This window comes from Apis laboriosa, unplaced genomic scaffold, assembly GCF_014066325.1.
Source record: "Apis laboriosa isolate Shangri-la unplaced genomic scaffold, ASM1406632v1 scaffold40_cov151, whole genome shotgun sequence".
Taxonomy (NCBI): Eukaryota; Metazoa; Arthropoda; class Insecta; order Hymenoptera; family Apidae; genus Apis; species Apis laboriosa.
Window position 1 is genome coordinate 2,181,212 of NW_025223180.1, and position 19,668 is coordinate 2,200,879.

The 19,668-nt window shown below is 40.2% G+C and overlaps 1 protein-coding gene across 1 annotated transcript in view; it reads left to right on the forward strand.

Moving 5' to 3' along the window:
• Positions 1 to 2,149: 2,149 nt before the first annotated feature.
• The window catches only part of LOC122715994 (laminin subunit alpha-1), a 121,072-nt gene continuing 103,553 nt past the window's right edge, over positions 2,150 to 19,668 (forward strand). Inside the window, exons 1-2 of the mRNA XM_043938663.1 lie at positions 2,150 to 2,437; positions 19,319 to 19,561. Of these exons, the coding sequence (XP_043794598.1) occupies positions 2,150 to 2,437; positions 19,319 to 19,561 (531 nt within the window). The remainder of the gene's footprint in view (positions 2,438 to 19,318; positions 19,562 to 19,668) is intronic.

Here is a 19,668-nt window from a genome sequence, read left to right on the forward strand (position 1 = left end):
GATGTTTAAACGTTTTGGATACTTGGAATTTTAAGTTTTAGAAAACTTTGTAAGGATTTGGATGTTTGGCTTTTTTAATATTTAAACGTTTACTTGGAATTCTAAATTTTAGAAAACTTTGTAAGGATTTGGATTCTTTAATGTTTAAACGTTTCGAATACTTGGAATTCTAAATTTTGTGAGATCCAAATAAATAGGATCTTATAAGAAACTTGTGCAGATTCAGTTTATGTAAGTTAAGATCCATATAATTCTGGATTTTTGTTATCGTATGCGATCTGTTGATACGCGAATAGTAAATAATTTTTTCGAATTCCAAAAAAACGAAGCGCCGAGATTCGTACATTCTTCTTCGAACTTCTGAATCAGAGCATTTGCATTTCAAAGCGACTCGGAGTCCACTGTCCGACTCCTCCTCGCCAATACACTATACGCGCGATGGCCATTGCATAATTTACACTCGGCACAATCATTAACCAGCCATCTGAAAAATCTTCCCTCTTTCATCTGATATCGTGTAATGCTCAGAATGCTGGTCCAAGAAATCCATAATTTGTGTCTCTCTTGGGTGTTGATTTTAAATTAAACGAGTGTCACAGAGATCGATCTCCGTTCGAAGAAAATACGAAAATTAAACAGTCGATACAATTTAATACGATAAACGATAATACAGAGCCTAAGAACAGATCCTAATTTAATTAGCAAGAAATATAGATATCAAACGAACGATAATTGCCAAAATCTTAAGACGATCTTGACGGAATATTAAAAGAATCATGGAAGGACAAAGATACTCAAGGAACATCGAATCACAGTTAAATCTGTCATAACTTTACAAACTTTTTCTTGCATGCATATCTTCTCCTACGCCAAGAATTTCCGAACGGAAGAGAGTTGGCGGAGGAATAGGTTTCATCCGATGATTGGCGGCGACACGATCGGCCGTCACGTTCCTTAAACACAGACTCTCGCGTGTCGATTACGCACGTTTAACCTGCCTCAGGTGTGCACGGTGAACCTGTTCGCCGATCCACGTTCGTCGCTCGTTCGTGTGCGACTGGTTCCACATGCTGCGAGCTCTGTCAAAACCTGTCCATGTGCAAGTACTCAACTTATCCCGAGGAAACAACCGAACGATGGATCGACCGTTTCTCAACGTCAGTTTCCTCCGTCGTCATTTCTGCACCGTGTGTTTCCCCTCTCCTCCTAGAATTTTACGTTCGACTGTGATTGTACGTATGATTGTGTCTATCTTGCCTAGGTATCGAGCCTAGGTAAACGAGAATTCGACTGTTATCAAACTAATGTTTTATATTTTTTCCTTTTTTAAAAATTGTTTCCATTCGAAATAAATACGAAAGTATCGAAAGTGAAACAAACTCGTTAGCGAGAATTTTACGTTTGATTGTACGGTGCGTCTAGTTGCCTATTGAGCCTAGGTAGAGGAATTCGACTGTTATCAAACTAATGTTTTATATTTTTTCCTTTTTTAAAAATTGTTTCCATTCGAAATAAATACGAAAGTATCGAAAGTGAAACAAACTTATTAGCGAGAATTTTACGTTTGATTATACGGTGCGTCTAGTTGCCTATTCAGTCTAGCAATTCGACTGTTATCAAATTAATGTTTTATATTTTTTTCTTTTTTAAAAATTGCCTATTTCCATTCGAAATAAGTATCGAAAGTGGAACAAACTCGCTAGCGAGAATTTTACGTTTGATCGTACGGTGCGTCTAGTTGCCTATTGAGCCTAGGTAGAGGAATTCGACTGTTATCAAATTAATGTTTTATATTTTTTCCTTTTTTAAAAATTGCCTGTTTCCATTCGAAATAAATATCGAAAGTGGAACAAACTCGCTAGCGAGAATTTTACGTTCGACGATTGTATTATATCTAGATACGAAAGTTCGACTGTTATTAAACTAATGTTATATTTTTCCTTTCTTTTTTTTTTTTTTCTTGAAAAAATCGTTGTCATTCGAAGTAAGCAAGGAATATTTTTAACTTCGAAAGTTAAAAATATTCCTCGTTGGATAGTTCCTTCAACGATAATTATCCAATGATCATTCCAACGTTTTCAAATTTTACACTTTAATCCCGACTAATTTATTTCCTAATTTATTCGCAGGCCATTCCGCGCTATACGGAATGAACAGAAGTCTGAAAAGTGGCGGGATATTTCCGTCGACGTTCAACGTGGCCGCGAAGGCGGATATTTCGGTGAACGCGACCTGCGGCGAGGAAGGGCCGGAAACCTTCTGCAAACCTTCCGAATCGTCGAGGTGCGGGGTCTGCGACGCGAGGAGCCCGGATCCCGGCAAGAGGCACAACATCAGCAACATACTCGACTCGAGCCCTGGAAAGTGGTGGCAGAGCCCAACCCTGGCCAGGGGAGACCGCTACGAGTACGTCACTATAGTTCTCGACCTGAAACAGGTACGAAAAGAAGCGTTCGAGTTAAATCTCTCCGTTCTCTCCTTCTACCCGTTCGAAAGGGAAGATGATGGAGTCCACCAACGAGCGTACCGCGTTTTATTCAAAGTTTTATTCGAACAGGTCGGTGATATATACGATTTATCCACCCTCTCCTCCCCTCTCCCTCTCTCTCTCTTTCTCTTCCAGCTCGAAACTCGAGTGGAGCCTTTCACGTTACGTGGCCATTAAAGGGTCGCCTTGTAGATGTGTCGGCAACAGGTCCCTTCCGTCCCTTCCGAAAAATCGTAAAGTCGCTTTTCCCCCAGCTCGTTAGCCCTCGTTTCTCGCATTGTACCCTCCGACTCCTCTCTTTATTTACGAATTTATGCCCTTGAAAGCGGAATGGAAGAGAAGAGAGGAGGGAAAAAGGAGATAGATGGATAGGAGAGAGAGAGAGAGAGAGAGGGAGGGAGGGAGACTAGAGGAGAGACCGTGGGTACTTTCTGGCCCCTTTCTCGGAATTTCGCGTGCAGCGAGCAAAGCCCAGGGATATATATATATATATATACATATACCTGGGGACCCAGAGAGCAAATTGGCGGGCGAAAAACGTTTTAACGAGCGGCGCAAACCTTCTCCTCCTCTGTTTGGTAATAAGGACGATGAGGGAGGGGGAAGGGAACGGGTCGAGAAAGTGAGAAATGAAGGAATGTTCTTCTTGAGCGAGAAAAGGAGAACTTTTTCTTTTTTCTTTTTTTTTTTTTGTATGTATTCGAGACAAAGATTAAAATTCGTTAATGGAGGAGATAGTTACGTTTACGAATTTTCGAAGATGTTCGGAATGTATGGGACGTATGCGCGATTCGGGGAATAGAATTTATAGCGCGAGTACTGAGATACAATGTTAACGAAACGAAAGATATTCTTGAAGTCGTTAGCAAGTTGGCATCGAGTTCCAGTTCGAGTGGTCGAGTCGGTCGGTCTTTGCGATGATGCGTCCCGCTTCCGTGATAATGGCCACACAAGAGTCACAAGGATTCTCTTATTAGCAAATTAGAACGGTGCGATTTTTCCTTGTGATCAATTTGAAACAATGTTTGCGTGGTCGAATCAATGAATAATTATCGACACAACTATCGTTACGTTAGATAAAAGAGAATAAAAATTGAATAACGGACACGTTAAGGTAGACGAAATCTTGGAGTGTAATTAGAGGCTCGGCCTCTAATTGGATACCGATTGCCAAAGCTAATCCCTCCACGGAGGAGAGATATCTTTGACGAGTAATCGCTGAACTGTGAAAGGTGATTTCTCGGTATAATAATTAATCAATATGCTTCGTTAACGAGTGTTCTTTAATACGATATATTTGTAATAAAAAATTTTATTAATATAGTTGCGGGAAATATGGAATACTGGATCAATGAGAGAGTTTATACTCGTTTGCAACGATGCTTCGATTATTTTTTTTTTTTTTTTTCTATTAATCGCGAAAATTATAATGAAAAATGGATATGATAGATGGGACCGATAAAAATTATTTATTGGAGATATAAGTATAATGGATATCGTCTGTATTTATAAATATTCATTAACGGTGTTCTATCATTAATTCACCAAATTCATAAAACATTTTTGATAACGATCGAAAAATTTCAATCTAAAAGCCGGCTAAATAAATTGGCTATTTCGCGTTACAACGCTAGAACGGATATTAAAAAATATTAAAAAATAGAGAAGGGAGAGAGAGAGAGAGAGAGAGGGTGAGTTGCCATATATCATCCAACCATCGAACTTTCGAGCTATGGACCCCGTCAGGCCCTTTGTAAAAGGGCCGTGTACACCGAGATATTTTTAAATTACGGTCCACGTGTATCAGGAGTGATTATGCTAATCGGCGGATAAGCAGGCCGCGGCGGCCATATTTATAGTCCTCGTTAACGTTCATTGCGCTTATTAATTTTACGAGCGGTCGTCGCATGTGTTCCCGATTGTTTTCTTTCGTCTGGTCACGAGCCAACATCGAATCGACGTCGTATCATTGTGTCTCCTCGTTCGATTATTATCAAACTTATTTTTCGACCATTGGATATAATATTCCAACGATTTCCAATTATACGTTTCATTAACGAAACAGAAAACGAACGAGAAAACTTACGAAACTTTATTGATCGAGACGTTGAGATTCGTAATAATTTTTATTATTGAGAGAATCTCGATAAATTTTTTAATATATCGACAAAATACATCACCTTGATTAATGTTGCGAGGATTTTACTTGACTTGAAAGTTATTCATTGACAAAAATATTTTTTCGAAACAGTTAGATCAGGTTAAGATTGGCAATTGAATTAGTTAGCTTAATAAATAAGAGCAAATTTGATATAAATCATCAAAGTAGATTATAAATTTTTGTTTCGTATCAATTAATTTACGGTAATTTCACCTGTAATCAAAATAAAAGTCGATTTAATGCATTAGCTTCAAATTAGTCTAAACTGTTTTTAATAACCAGTAAAAAAAAAATATAACTCCATAACATCATTGAAAAGTGCTAATCTCTCTTGTAAATAATTACCTTTTATTTTTCCAATTCTAACCCATTTCTAATCTTTCGTTATCTGCCAAGTACATTTATAATTTCCTTCACATCGATCCAACCAATCAATTCTATTCAATTTTTTTCGTAATATACGAACGATTAACCCAAATTAAATTTCGCGCCATTAATATGGGGATACCGAATAATCCGACGACGTGACACCATTTTCTTTCGTAAAAGCGGCGACAAACAACGCTTAATATATTCGCGGGGCGCCTGGCATTCCGCGCATTTCACTCGAGTCGCTGGCTCATTTTAAATTTAACTTCTGTTTGCGCTTCTGATTGGCACGAGGGTACACAACGAGAGATCGACGCCCACGCGGACACGGTCAGCGAAATAAATTAATTTGTTCCTACCTAAAATGGCCGTGTTGATGGACTGCCTATTATACTCGAACAACCCGGCCGGCTGGAAACTTGTTACGAAATTATTAGACAAATGATGGTCGAAAAATCGGAGGCGGGGGGAGAAAAAAACCTTGATTACACTCGTAGAATTTATATACCGAATTAATTATATCCAAATACGTTCAATATTTCGTATATACTTTTAACGTTAATACTAAAACGCTACATGAAAATATGTAGTAAAAGTGTACCTTCTCATTTACATATATTATTCTATAGAACACAACGACGTTTAATTAAATTAATTAAACGTAGAACGTTAATTTTTAATGATAACGTAACGAAGGATCGATGATAGGTGAAAAAGACGAGAAGAGTATGAAATGGGGAGGCACTCGACGATCGAAATCTCTCATTGTTGGTGGATTAACGAGTCGAGTCGCCGTAAGAAGATGGCTGGTGTGTTCTCGAGGCCCTGACCGGTCGGTCGGTCGGTCTTCCAACCGCTGAATGAATCATCTCTCGTTCGACCGTGGAGAAGAATGGAGGAAGACGAGGTCGCGTAAATAATACCCTCGAGGGCAGAGAAGATCGGTTCTCGAGTAAGTTAGGTTTGTTCCTTTTCTCGAGCGGATGATGCGGCCTGTAACACGAGGAACCCTCCTTTATCGGAGATCGCGGGCCCCGTGCGAATCGCGTCTGCCGCCGAGTGTGATACTCGAACTGGGTTTCGGAGGGAACTGCTCCCCCCTCCGTCCCCCCCGTCTTATGAATTTTTAGCGGCGTTTTAACCCTCGTGGATATCCCAGCCATCCTTCTTCGAATTCATTATACAAGATTTTTGTATCTTTCGGTTAAACGCGGCATTGTATTTTTTATTAACACTTTACACTTCGATGCATTATTATTTGTGGTAAAATGGAATTTGTAAATGTTCTTTTCCTTCTCACAGTCGGGATAACGTATATACATGTTAAAGAAACGTTTTAAATATAATGAAGAAGTGATCGTACGTTTCACTTATATAAGCGATGGCTCTAAACAGAGGACAGGCAAAGTATCAAAGTTCACGTAAATGCGTAAAACAATTTTTTGACGATATTTTTATTTTTTAAGGCGTCGAGAAGATATCATCGTGGAATTTCGTGAAAATTCGTGAGATATAAATACATCAAATCGCAATCAAATGTTGAAAAGATTCGAAACTAGTCTAGTTTGATCGTTTAGCGATTCATAACCAAGCCATCGTAAACCTGTTGTTTCTTAATTTTTCAATCGTTTCAAATAAATCATCGCGCGAGTCTCCATCCATTAATAAGAAGAAAGTAAAGTAAGGAAGAGGTTTGAAAACGATCAAAGTGTGTCGGTCGCGACGATCAGTCGGAAGAAGGGAGTTTTTACAGGTCGAAACGATTTAAGAGATCCGGTGAGGCGGCTCTTTGATTTCGCCATTTGGCGGACACGCCGTTACGAATTTACCTCGTAATTCAATTCCCACGGCCAGTGGCGATAATTACAGACCGCGGTGCTGAACCTTGGCGCATCACCGCGCCGTGCCCGGCCATCTTTTTGCTCTCTTTCACCGCACAGGTGATTCTCCTCCGTCCTCCTTCTCCTTTTCTTCCCGCTTTCTTTCTCTCGAACTCCACAGAACTCCTTTTATTCCCCCGTCTTTCTTTCCCCTCCCTTCTTTTATCCTCACTTTGTACCTCTTACCTGCTTTTTTTTTCAGTGCCTCGCCCTCATTCGCGCCTTTACCTCCATTCTCGCTCCCTTCTCTTCTTCTTCTTCTTCTTCTTCTTTTTTTTTCTTTTTCTTCTACCGTTTACTTCGCTCTTTGATATCTTGGTTTTGTTTTTTTTTGTGTGTCGCTCCAATCCTTGCATTCAATTCTCTCTCTCTCTCTCTCTCTTTCTCTTTCTTGTTCTATTCGATCCTATATTTATAATCTAACGGATCGTTTTCCAGAGATTCCAGATGCTCGGATTAAATAAGAAGAAGCGGAAGGGGGGATTAAAAATTAAAGAATCGTTCGTTTCGATTCTTTCACTTCGTTACATTCCACGCGCATTCTTTCATTTCACGTCCTTCTTTTCACTCTTCCTTCCTCTTCCTTCGATTTATATCCCCCTCCACTTTTTATTTCCATTTCTTTCTCGCCGGCTATATTCTCTTCCGTCGTTGCGCCTCTCGTTTCCCCTCTCCTAACCTTTCTTATCCGCGGCGCACGCGGGAGAGCACCGGTGTGAATTATTATCTCGAGCCACGGTCGAACGGCACAACTCGTTATTAAGATATTTCGGAGCCCCGAATGATATTATCCCCGTCAGGCCCCTTGCCTCGTCCCTTTCAGAAGAACCTCCAGAAGAGGAAACACGGAAGAACACTGGTAAATCCGTCGAATTCCTATCGATTTTTGAATATAGAAAAGATATATCAGGAAACCGGATTTTCCATTACGATTAATCGCCGCAATTTCAACGCCCGGGTTTTTGCTCACATAAATACTCGCCAAACTTTTCCCAACGCATTTATTCCTATCATCCACGCGATATAATTTGTGTAATTTTTCAATTTTTTCTCGAATTCGAAAATCATGGTCGTGGTTTTTTGAAAATCACGATTTAGGTTTGGATCAAGCGACGAAAAATTTTAATCTCGATGACGAGCGAATTCCTAATCTTCTTTTTCAGCTTCTTTTTCGTGGAATTGAAAATTCTAAGGAAAAAAAAAAAAAACAGAGATAAATAAGAAAATATTAATAATTCAAAGTCCGCTTTGAACAAGGCGAAACAGGTCGAAACAACAGTTTCACGTTCGATTAACCCCGACGGTTCGAGGTATTCGAGAAAAATTTGTCGGTCACCCGGCCAGTTGTAAAAGTTCAAAGCGTTGGTTGCCCACCACCGTAACAGCTGTCCAATTAGCGCGTTCGAGGCCGTCATAAATTCCTGTTCGATGCCTTCTTCTCGTATAATAATCCGTGGAACAGAGGGGAGCTATTTTCCAGGTAGCGGCCAAGCACCACCCACTTTGGACACACTTTTTTGAAGAGTAAAATCGTTTAGAAAGCTGAGAAAAAAATTGGGCGGCGAGAAGATCGAGAATTGGCTCCATGATAAAATCAATGGATCCTCCTTCGGTTCGCGAATCGAAAGGGTTAATAACGATCGGAGCAAAGCAATAAAGGGGAAGTTTTCCTCTGGCTGTGGTTGTTCTGTGCATCTGGCTGATTTATAACGGATATTAGGATTGTTTATGTGGACGAGGTCGCGCGTGAAAATGCGAGGATCGTGACCGGTTGAAAACTCGTCCAGGTGAAAACGGACCGACGATGATGAATCGGCCGGAACTGATACTCGAGTCTTGATGATGGGATGGAAAACGTGATGTTTCGAGATTTTTATTATATTGTACGATGTATACATTTAACATTTTGAGGATAAAGAAATTCTCGAATAATGGCGACTGGTATGCTCTCTCATCGGTATCGTTTATTCTTTTCGAATCCATCGTAAGTAGCGCATCGATGGGAATCACGAAAAAAGATACATGATACACAATACGTGTAGCGTGTGCGTGCGAGGCCATTACGACGGAAAAAACATGGACGATATTTCGAAAGTACAGTTATATAAGCGGGGATTGATCGACGAGGGACGAAAAACCGCAAATACGAGGCTATGCTAACTTGTAAAAAGAAAAAAAAAAAATCGTGGCCCACATGTCCAATCGCAAATTCATAAACTTTTTAAATTCGTAAACTCAGAGTGAAGAATCGAAAAAAAATCGATAATGTCCTCTCCCATTTTTTATTATCGCGATAAGAAAAATCGAATTGGGAACTTCAACGACTGTTCTCCGGAAATTCTCTTCAATTTCTCCTTACTATAGGCCCGGGTGTAGTTGGTTGACGCTGGTGTTGGAAGGGCGTTAAAACGCGACTCGCGCCGCAATTTTCCATCGTTCCCTGCGTTTAACGTGATCTGTCCCTGCTACGTGGCGCATGTACACACGATCGAGGCGGGTTCACGGCAATTAAGCCCGTGCCGCACGGCTTCTGGTTATTTTTAAACGTGTACGCGCGCACTGTACACGGGTGAAATGCACGTGCACAGGGAGGGCGGCCTAGACGTTGCATTAAATAATTGCATTGGGGCACGTGAGGGGAGGAGGAAGAGCGACGTCACGAGCCGATTATTTCACCTGACGTTTCAGCTCGCTCGCCCTTTAATCGGTCGAGACCGATCGAGCCGGCAAGCTTTCGTGCTCCGCCGCACGTGTTATGCTTTCCAACGATGCTCCTGTCTTCTTGTAATCCGTATATACGCGCGTGTGGATTAAGGGTTTCGTTTTTAAAGATCGTTCGCTCTGGACGATACTGTATCGGAACGGAAACGTCACGATACGTTATTTCATTGAAAAATCTGACTTTAATGAAATATTCTGTGCAATTTATTTTTCTCTTTCAGTAAATCAAATTTTTCGTATTATTATTTTTTGTTTTTTACAACAGGATAACGAAAAGCATTAATTATTTCCTAGTTTAGAATTTCGTTACAAAATTATATAAAAAATAATATTAATATTTTGAATTCGTCTATATCGTTTTGATAATACAATTTATTAAGTTAAACTTTCACTTAAGGTGAAAACTTTTGTATTTCAAATTTTATTATAATACAATTGGGATATTTGTGCAAAATCAATTTTTTATAAATATGATTGATTTGTTTCATTCTTCCAAATTCCATAATATTGGCGAATATGTGTCATAATTTCACAATCACCTATATATTTTAATATTGAAAAAAATTACCTTCTCTTGTTATCCTCGATTTTACCCTAAAACTTATCTCCTAATACTCCTAATGATGTCTAACCTTTCCAAACATTACGCTTGAGATATTTTGTATTTTCTTTCCATCTATTTCTACATCCTTTTTTCCTTCCCATCATCATCACCAGTTTAAACATCTCTCCCCAACGAAATAAACAACGAATGATAAAAAAAAAAAAAAAGGATTCACTCGCGGTTAACCGGCATATCGCCGTTATCCAAGGCGTTGTACGTTTACCTTTCGATTCGAGGCGCGATCGTTCGCGGCAAGGATGCTGGAACAGAACGGAGAAAGAACGAATGCAATAGCGAGCCGTTTATGGAGGAGGGCTTATGTCGCGCCGCAGGTATATACTGGAGCAGGTATTTACCCGCGCAGGTTGTACACGGTACCTGCATACTTTCGGCTCCTCGGCCGCACGTAGCCGATCGAACGTACAAGTATACGCGGCGTGGTCTCTCTCTCGAGAGAGAGAGAGAGAAAAAAGAGAGAGAACCCCACGGATGCTTCTCGCTCTCGAGATGCTGATTTCGGCGCGAAAAGATCGATTCCGGTTCCAAGTACTTGCGACTCTTTTTTCTCCATCCAGAAAGAATCGTGAGTGATTGTCATGTAATGCTTCGTTTCTTAATTTAAATAATTCTCGAATTGGTGATTTATAAGTAATTTATAAGATTTCTAAATTTCGAATTGAGCGTGTGAAGTTCGATTCTTCGAGAGGAGATATCGCCTCTCCCCCTTCTCGTGAAAGCGAATCGAGTAAAATCGACGATCGAGAACCACCAAAAGCGATAATACGTTTCCTTCGGACTTTCTCGGCCGATGAGGAAGATTTGGTCGGTAACGAATCAAAGCCCCGCGGTCCGGGAAAAGAGCGTGCATCCTCTTCGATACGTACAAATATAAATTGGGCAACGTCACGATTCGTAATTAGCAATGTAAACGATCCTTTCACAAATTTTTTTATCCGGCCTGCCTCGTATATTTGATAACAATGATTTTTTGCCGTGATCGTTCGGCAAAAGTATTCAACCGCGGTATTTACAACGAAGATTAGCGTATAATAAATGGTATTATTGCATAACATATTGAATTTTAACGAGCCGATAACGAGCGTGAAACAATATACATATATATATATATATATATATATATATATATANAAAGATTTTAACGCTTGCCAAGAGATGAAATTCGAAAGTATAATTTATTATGATGGAGATCGTGAGTCCATAGGAAGGAATTAAATTATAGATTTATTTTTCGACGCAACCTTAACACATGGACGAAGAGAGAGAGAGAGAGAAAGAGCGAACGAAACGGGAATAAAAATGATATCNAGTCCATAGGAAGGAATTAAATTATAGATTTATTTTTCGACGCAACCTTAACACATGGACGAAAACGAGAGAGAGAGAGAAAGAGCGAACGAAACGGGAATAAAAATGATATCGAAACGAGCAGCGGGACCGGAAGCGGATACGTAATACGTTCTACACCAGTTCGCCACAAGTGCACGCGCTCAAAGGTGCACGGGAGAAGATTAATGATCTCTAAGTATGGGTCCGCCATTTGGTCTCCTCATTCGGCGGAAGTTTATATCGGATTCGAGAGCGCTTCCTCGTGTCCCAGACTAATTTCGCCGACAGCCGCTTGCTTGCTATATATCCAAGCGCGTGGATTTCCAGTTAACGGTGGCCTAACCTGCGCGTTTTCACGGTTCACGCGAATTACTTTTGGCAATGGTGGCATCGCGAAACGGGGTCCAAGCCAAGATCACGTTTGGCAAGGGACCAGGAGGGACGTGGAATCTCCGCCGGCAGACCGCGCGGAGTCCGCTTCTCGATTTTCAACGCTCGGTCTTCGACCGTGGACGCGGATGTTGGGTACCGCGAAACCGTCTCCTCTCGAACACGCTTTGTACGTTTGGCAAATTTTGAGGACAATGAACATCCTCGCGTTGTAAACACGAAACAAAAATCGAAGAGATTTTCGATTTGGATTTTCTAGCGGTGATTTGATTTTCATTGTGTAAAAGAAAAAAAAAAAATTAAAATTATGGAAAACGTAACGAAAGTGGAATATGTGGGCAATTTTTTTTTTTTTTCTATTCTTTTATCTTGGAAAAGTTCGTACAATGGAAAATTCAGTTCAATGATGCTGAGGATGTGTAATCCGTTATTAGAAGATCATTAGAAATCCTTAATGAGTTTTCTAATTATAATGGAAGTGAAAACGGTGGTGGTTCTTCGACCACTCTTCGCGTATTATGTTTACCTGTTGTACACTTTATTTTGATAGGGTGTCATATCGCGGCTACCACTTTTCGATTCCCCTAGACCTATATAGCAGTGCATACGTGCGCGTGAAACAAGCATACTTAGATCGTGGTATCGTGTTACGAAATGGAAGGTGGACGTATTAATTGCAGATGGATTTAAGGTAACGCGAGACGACATAATCCGATTATGAGACTCGTGTCGGCTAGACGTCAGTTTCGACGACGAGGATTTCTGGTTGAATATAGGGTTACGGGATCTTGTGGTTCGATCCCATCGTCATCCCTCTCTCTCTCTCTCTCTCCCTTTTTCTTTTCGCATTGTAATCGCATTGAATTTTTACGCTCGTTATTACGAAAGTTATCGGTTCAACATTTACAAATCTACATTCTCTTAAAATTAAATCTAATTTGAGTTAAATTAAGTCTAAGATGAATTTTCAATTTCAATGTACACCGTCGCTCGGAATGAACGCTTCCTCAGACTCCGTTCCGCGAACAACGTGGAAGAAGAGAAAGAGGAAGAGGAGAAGAAGAAGAAGAAGAAGAAGAAGAAGAAGAAGAAGAAGAAGAAGAAGAAGGCAGAAGGCCTAGGGGAGGTTGTATCGTAAACAGATCTCGCGTCGCGTTGTTATCCGCGATAGGATCTCGAGAAGCGACACCTCTGTACGCGACTTTATACGCGTGTCTCCACGCGAGCTTTTCGCACGTGTCGCCGACAATAAGCCATTGTGTATGCCATCGTTTACCACCGCTACTATTTGCATCGCGATGTGACCAGTCAAAGGGTTCGAGATCGTAATCTTTTCATTTCGAGTGTTCGACCGTTTCCCGAGGACGAAAGTGAAATGCAATTCGATCCTCCGTCAAATTCGGAGAAAAATTTTGTGAAGTTAAATAAGTGAAAACTTTTTTGTATTATCAGTTTCAGTTTCTCTCGTTATTGTTATCGCTGTTCAATTAAAATACTCCGACAAATGATCCAAAAATATTTCAGTTTCGTTTCGTGACGAGATTCATTTTTGGAAGTTATAATAACTACGACAAAAAGAAAATGGGTAAAATATCGTTAACATCAAAAAATGCGTTTGATAATTTTTCTATTACCACTTTTACGACAAATTTACGAAAAAGTCGATTAACGATCTATCGATCGATAACCGAACGAGACGCCGATATGAATTATCGGTCAATAAACCCGGCCGGTATAAGGCCTGTTAATCGGCTGTCGGTAAGTGATGCACGCATTAGGATACACGATTCAATGTAAAAAAAAAAAAACGAGAAAGAAACGAGAGAGAAAATATCCTCGGAGGAATATTTCTTTCTCAGGAAGGTTGTCGCAAAAAGTAGAGATTTTTCGAAAGTTGGAACAAATGGAGCGTGGTAAAGTACGTGGTATCGTTGCCAATGTTTCTCACGAGTCACGGTGTCGGGCATCCCTTTATGGGCGAGACGCGAGACCCCCGCTGAAGCGAGGCTAAGGGGCACCACTAATAAATTGGCATTGTGCGCTATCTTGCAAGCTCCGTAAATGGGGTGCGCCGAGGTACGAGCGGCAAGAAAGTTTACCGGAGCTGAGACGGTTCCTGGAGCCGGTAAGGCTTGAAGTGCTCCTCTTTGCGTGGCCGAGACTCGTTCCTCAGGGTCGGAGAGGTTTTCATCGAAGAAAGGGCGACGTTTGTCGTTATTAGAATTCTTGGACGAGCCGGGTTCCGAGGAATCCGTTGTGACAACATCTGAGAAAAAGCCTTTTTCAGATGCTGCGGTTTCAATAATAAATCGAAATTCTGCTTGACGATACGACGTGCCTGTTTATTTCAACGCTTGGCTTTCTTAATCTCTGTATCTGCTACGAATAAATATAAAGGGACAAATATTTCTAAAGGGAAAACAAGCAAACAAAAGCGTGACAATTTTTTTTAATTCGAATTATGAAATTACGAAAATTGGACAAAAATTTGTTTTATTGTTAATTTTCAAACTTGGATTAAAAAAAAAGATAAGATATCTCCAAGACAAATAGAAAGCGTGGTAATTGTTTATAAATTATAGGTATACGAGTTATGATAGTTATAATAGTTGGCAAGTATCTCGCGCGAAAGTTTCTCGTGCGAAAATTGCCAGTCCATTATCGCCACAGGACTTTTTACTCGTTCCTGTATATACACTTAACGCTCGCTCGGTCAGAAAATAGCGATCGCTCGTGTATTCAGAATATCTGCCCTACACCGAGAATAGAGCGCGCAATTTACTTTCGCGTTATATCATCCGACGCGTGAAAACAAAAGTACTATAGAGGGGTGTGAGAAAGAGGGGATGAATAGCACCGGAACGATGATGCGGCGGTTCGTCTCGTTCTCCGAGCTACCGATGAAATTGCAAAGCGGTCGTTCAAAGGGCCGCGAGCAATAACCGATTACGGAACCGACTTGTTGAAAAAATTATTTATAAAATTTTTTCGCGAGTAAATAATACAACGTGATAAATTAAACAAAGGATTAAGTAAAAAAAAAAAAAGAATTCGAAATTCGCGTCTGATCGAAACACCCAACTGTTTCGATCCCGACAAAACGACACAGCTACTATACTTGTACAAACGGACGATAAAATCTGTTCCATTACAACGCAATCTCGCTCGATCTACACGCATTCTTAGCTAAGGGATCGGCGACCCGACGTCGATCCGATCATTATTGACTTTCTTCGTCCGCCGAGCTTCCACTATAAAGCCATTTCTGTCATTCGATGCTAATACCGGCCGCATCCTTACAAGGCTGCGTGGATGTGCTCGAACCGAGGCGACTAGTCGCCGACCCGATCGTGGGAGCCTTCCCCCTGGACGCGATGCCCGCTTCTTCTCGGCCCACTCTCGCGCTCTGTCCCACCTTGCAAAAAAATCGTGTTTCTCGGCTGTTTGGAGCGAGATCGAGCGTGACGGTTGCGGTCGTGCTCACTTTTCATTTTCTTCGAACCGACTCGCAACCTTCCTTCCTCCCCTCCCACCACTTTTTTTCACCACGTTCAAGATTTTATAAATTTGAGATTAGAGATCGTGACGATGAAATGTGTGTATAAATCAAATTTATATTCACTATTCAATTTGCTCTTTCTAAATTTAACGTAGATCGTTATTTGCGCGTTTGTTCAATTTTTAAAGAAATTTGAAGAAAATGATAGAAGATTACTTGGTACTTGTCTGGATGCGAACAAGCAATTTCTACGAAGCTACGAGTGTAGTCGAAGTTTTCTCGATATTGTGTAAAGATCGCGTTGGATCAGGTGCGTCAAGTAATGCTCTTCACGTGTTTTCTTGCAGGGTCATCCAATCGAGTCTACTATTTACTCTGAGGTATAAACGCTTCTGGCCCTTGAACCGAGAAGACCGGTTCCAAACACTTTTTTCACGCGATCCGTTAAAAATTAACGCCATTACTCGATGACTTTATATTCCGAGTCTTGTATCCTCGATTCTCGACAAATTCTTCTTGTTCTTCCGAAAGAAATTAGCAAGTATTTTTCATTTTTCTTCTTTCTTTCCATTGTTTAAAATGATAAATATAATTATCATATTTCACTTAGAATTGCTCAATCTTTTTGCTTTTTGTTTATTTATACATCGCATGATAAATAATTTTTATTCGTTCATTTCATGTTAAAATGAAAAAAACCATCGATAAAACACACGAACAATATTCTATTCCTATCCAAAATATCAAATTTAATTCACTCGCAACTTATTCTTTCTAAATTTAACGTAAATCGTTATTTACGTATTTGTTCAATTTTGAAGAATTTTGAAGAAAATGATAAAAGATTACTTGACACTATTCGTCATAACGTATAAAACCATCTTTTTTTTTTTTTTATAGTATAAAATTTTCTTATATTCTTACGTAATACAATAATAATATCATCTATTCACAATAATAAATTGTTTATTGTTCAATCCTTTTGTTATTTATCTATTATTTATCTGTTGATCGAATGATTTAGATACCTATCTATCAAAAGATTCTTAAGAGCCCATTTCTCGCATCACTTGAATGCACGTTAAAAATAACCACGAACACGAAATCAAACACCAAACAATGTTCCATTCTCGTCGAAACATAACACGGCGTAGAAAACCATGCTTGTTTACTTTTCGTTCATCGATGTCCATCACGCTGCGAAGAGAATCCAATATGTATGTATGCGCTTGCCACGAAGAAGGGATCAACCTTGAACTCCGAATACACGACCTATCCCATGACGAGACACGCGATGCTGATATGCAGAGTTGAAGAAGGAGACGAACACGTGCACCCAGTGTAAATATTTAGCCTTTGGAACGCCTTTGCACGCCGCGTGCGGTTGCTGCGTTACCTTTCCTCCTCTACTTTTGTCATCTGTCTTCTTCTCGAGGCTCTCGAGGTTTCGATTCGGGCGCACGACAACCTCGTACGTACGAGTAAATATCGAGCACGAGTCCGGATCGTAAATGGATTAAAAAGCAACGATTTTCGAAGACGTGACAGGCCTTTGATTGATACGTCTCGTCGCTTTATTAAATGGCCAACTGTTATTTCGCCTCGATGACCGTGATACTTGTGATCACTTTTTGCCCGATACGTGCCCAGCTTTCCAAGATGAATGAGAGGCTTGTTTCCATTTTTCTTTTTATATTGGTATTTTCGGCACGTGAAAATCCATGAATCGTTGTAATCATTTTATTCCCCTTTTTACAGGGATATATATATATATATATATATATATGTTTTTATACACCAAACGATTGGATTGTAAGAGAGTGAAGAACCAATTTTAAAAACGAAACTTCTTGTTCGATTGTATCAACGTGTATTAAAATAAAATCTGCAATATAAATGCACGGATTAATATTCGAAATATATTTATATAAAATAGCAGGGATCTCTATCTTTTATTAACCAAAAAATCCCTCGAAACGAAGAGCAGATTTCGATAGCACCAAGAGCAATACACTTATCAATGAAGTACTGTTCATTTGTGGAAAGAAGTCTCGCGAAAGGAATGCGAATCTGATTGATCAATTTGGAAAGAAATGTCTATTTTTACACATATAGTATTTATCACATATATTAATCTAAATCTCGATGCATTAACGTAGGCATAAAATCCAGAATATTTTAACGTATCGATACAAATATAAAAATTCTTTTTATTTCTCATAATATGTGTAACCTAATTATAATTATTCGTACATATACAAATAAGCTAGATAAATCTATTAACATTATATCAAAATAATTAATAATTTCGAAAAATTTCATCTTCCACTCTTGGATGATTATCCTAACATCATAAAATGAGAAATAATTTTTACGATTTTGAATATTCGAATATATCTATATTCTCTTCTATATAGCGTGCGGTATTAGGTATTAGGATGTCAACAAAGCGTACGTGTCAATATCGTCGCTTCGTATTCGAAAAAAACAACAACAAGAGAACAATAACAGTGGAAAAAGAAAGTTGGCGAATGTTGGAACGAAAACAGATTCATCCTTGATATTAACGAGGCAGATTTCCACGATTCGACTAGTTGATTCCGAGGCATCTACATACGCGGAGCTCGAGGCAGCAAGAGGATCGGATAATTGAACGTCCGTTTCCTGCGGATTCGAGCGTTTCAGAGCGAAGTCCTTAGAAGGAAGCGGGCCCCGGCGGTATCGCGGGCATGCGATCTGTCTTTATGGTCCGAAAGTGGGCGTCGGTCTGGGCCTCACAATGGCCGCGTAACGACGACACACAACGAGGACAACGACAACGACAAAGACGGGCCCGACCAGAGAGAATGAGGGACTCCTCCTGTCTTGTTAACTCGGCGAAACAGGGCGACGCGTGTCTCTCCTGTGACGCGACCACTGTGTCCGACCGACGGCGACGGTCCTCGGGATGCGAATGATAGCACTCCGTGAGTTACTGCTGTTGGACAAATTATTAAAAGAACCACGAAAATGTTGGATGGCCGCGTTTATTTTTCTGTCGAGACGACGGTGGTCTTGGCTCAAACCGCGATGCGATAAATAAATTGAATAATTTTTATATTTCCATTTTGATTCTCTCTCTCTCTCTCTCTTTCTCTTTGAATCGAGAAAGATGTTTCCACGTGAAACGAGGAATTAAGTGAATTTATAAAGAAAAAAAAGAAATTATTGAAGCAGAATTTCGTTCGCGAGGAAATTGACATCGATTGTTCCGTTTAACCGTTCGTCGTGAGAAATAAATTTCATTCGATTGCGCAAGAAGCACAGTTTTCTGCGACGAGAAATAGCGTAAATCTCGAGCATTAACGGACGGATCTTGGATTATTTGTTGGCGCGGCGGGAAACGTCGGTAAAAATCGGATGGATTGTGTGTAATCCAGCCGGTGAATTATTCCATACGATTCCTGCGTGGTTGGAATTAATTATCCGGTAGAAAATTCAACGTACACCGCGGGGGATTTCTGGCAAACTGTGCAGGATATCTATGAATCTCTCTGTCCTCTATCTCGCTTTCCACTATTACACGCGCGGAATAAAATGGCTCCAAGTATCGTAGGCGTCTTGCACGCCATTGGCGATCCCTTTATTTAAGACTAGACATCGCGTTGGACGATCGGAATATTTCTCCTTCTCGCGAAGATGAACGAATCGACCCCCCGCGACCCCCTTGAAAATTACTGCGTATTCAAATATCCTTCCCTACTAATTGTTACTTCCTGGAAGCCAGGCTGAAAACTGAAATTTATGATACCTGTAATCCAAGACAAGATTCATTGTTACATAATTTTATTAATACGATATGTTCTCTGCCTCCTTGTAGGTTTACCAAATAGAATACGTGATAGTGAAGGCGGCGAATTCACCGAGGCCGGCCGCATGGATTTTGGAGAAATCCGTGGACGGTGAAAATTTCCAGCCGTGGCAGTATTACGCGCCTAGCGACGAAGAATGTTGGACGCGTTACTCCGTCCCTCCTGTCGCGGGAAAACCAATTTTCATCGGTGACGACGATGTGATATGCACCAGCGTCTATTCCAGACAGACTCCTATGGAAAACGGAGAGGTGAGGCCAATTTCACGATCCCCAAATCGGCTAACTTCCACGATAGAAAAAAGAATGTTGATTTTGGTACGCTAAAATTTTTAATATATTAATTTCCAATAATTTCA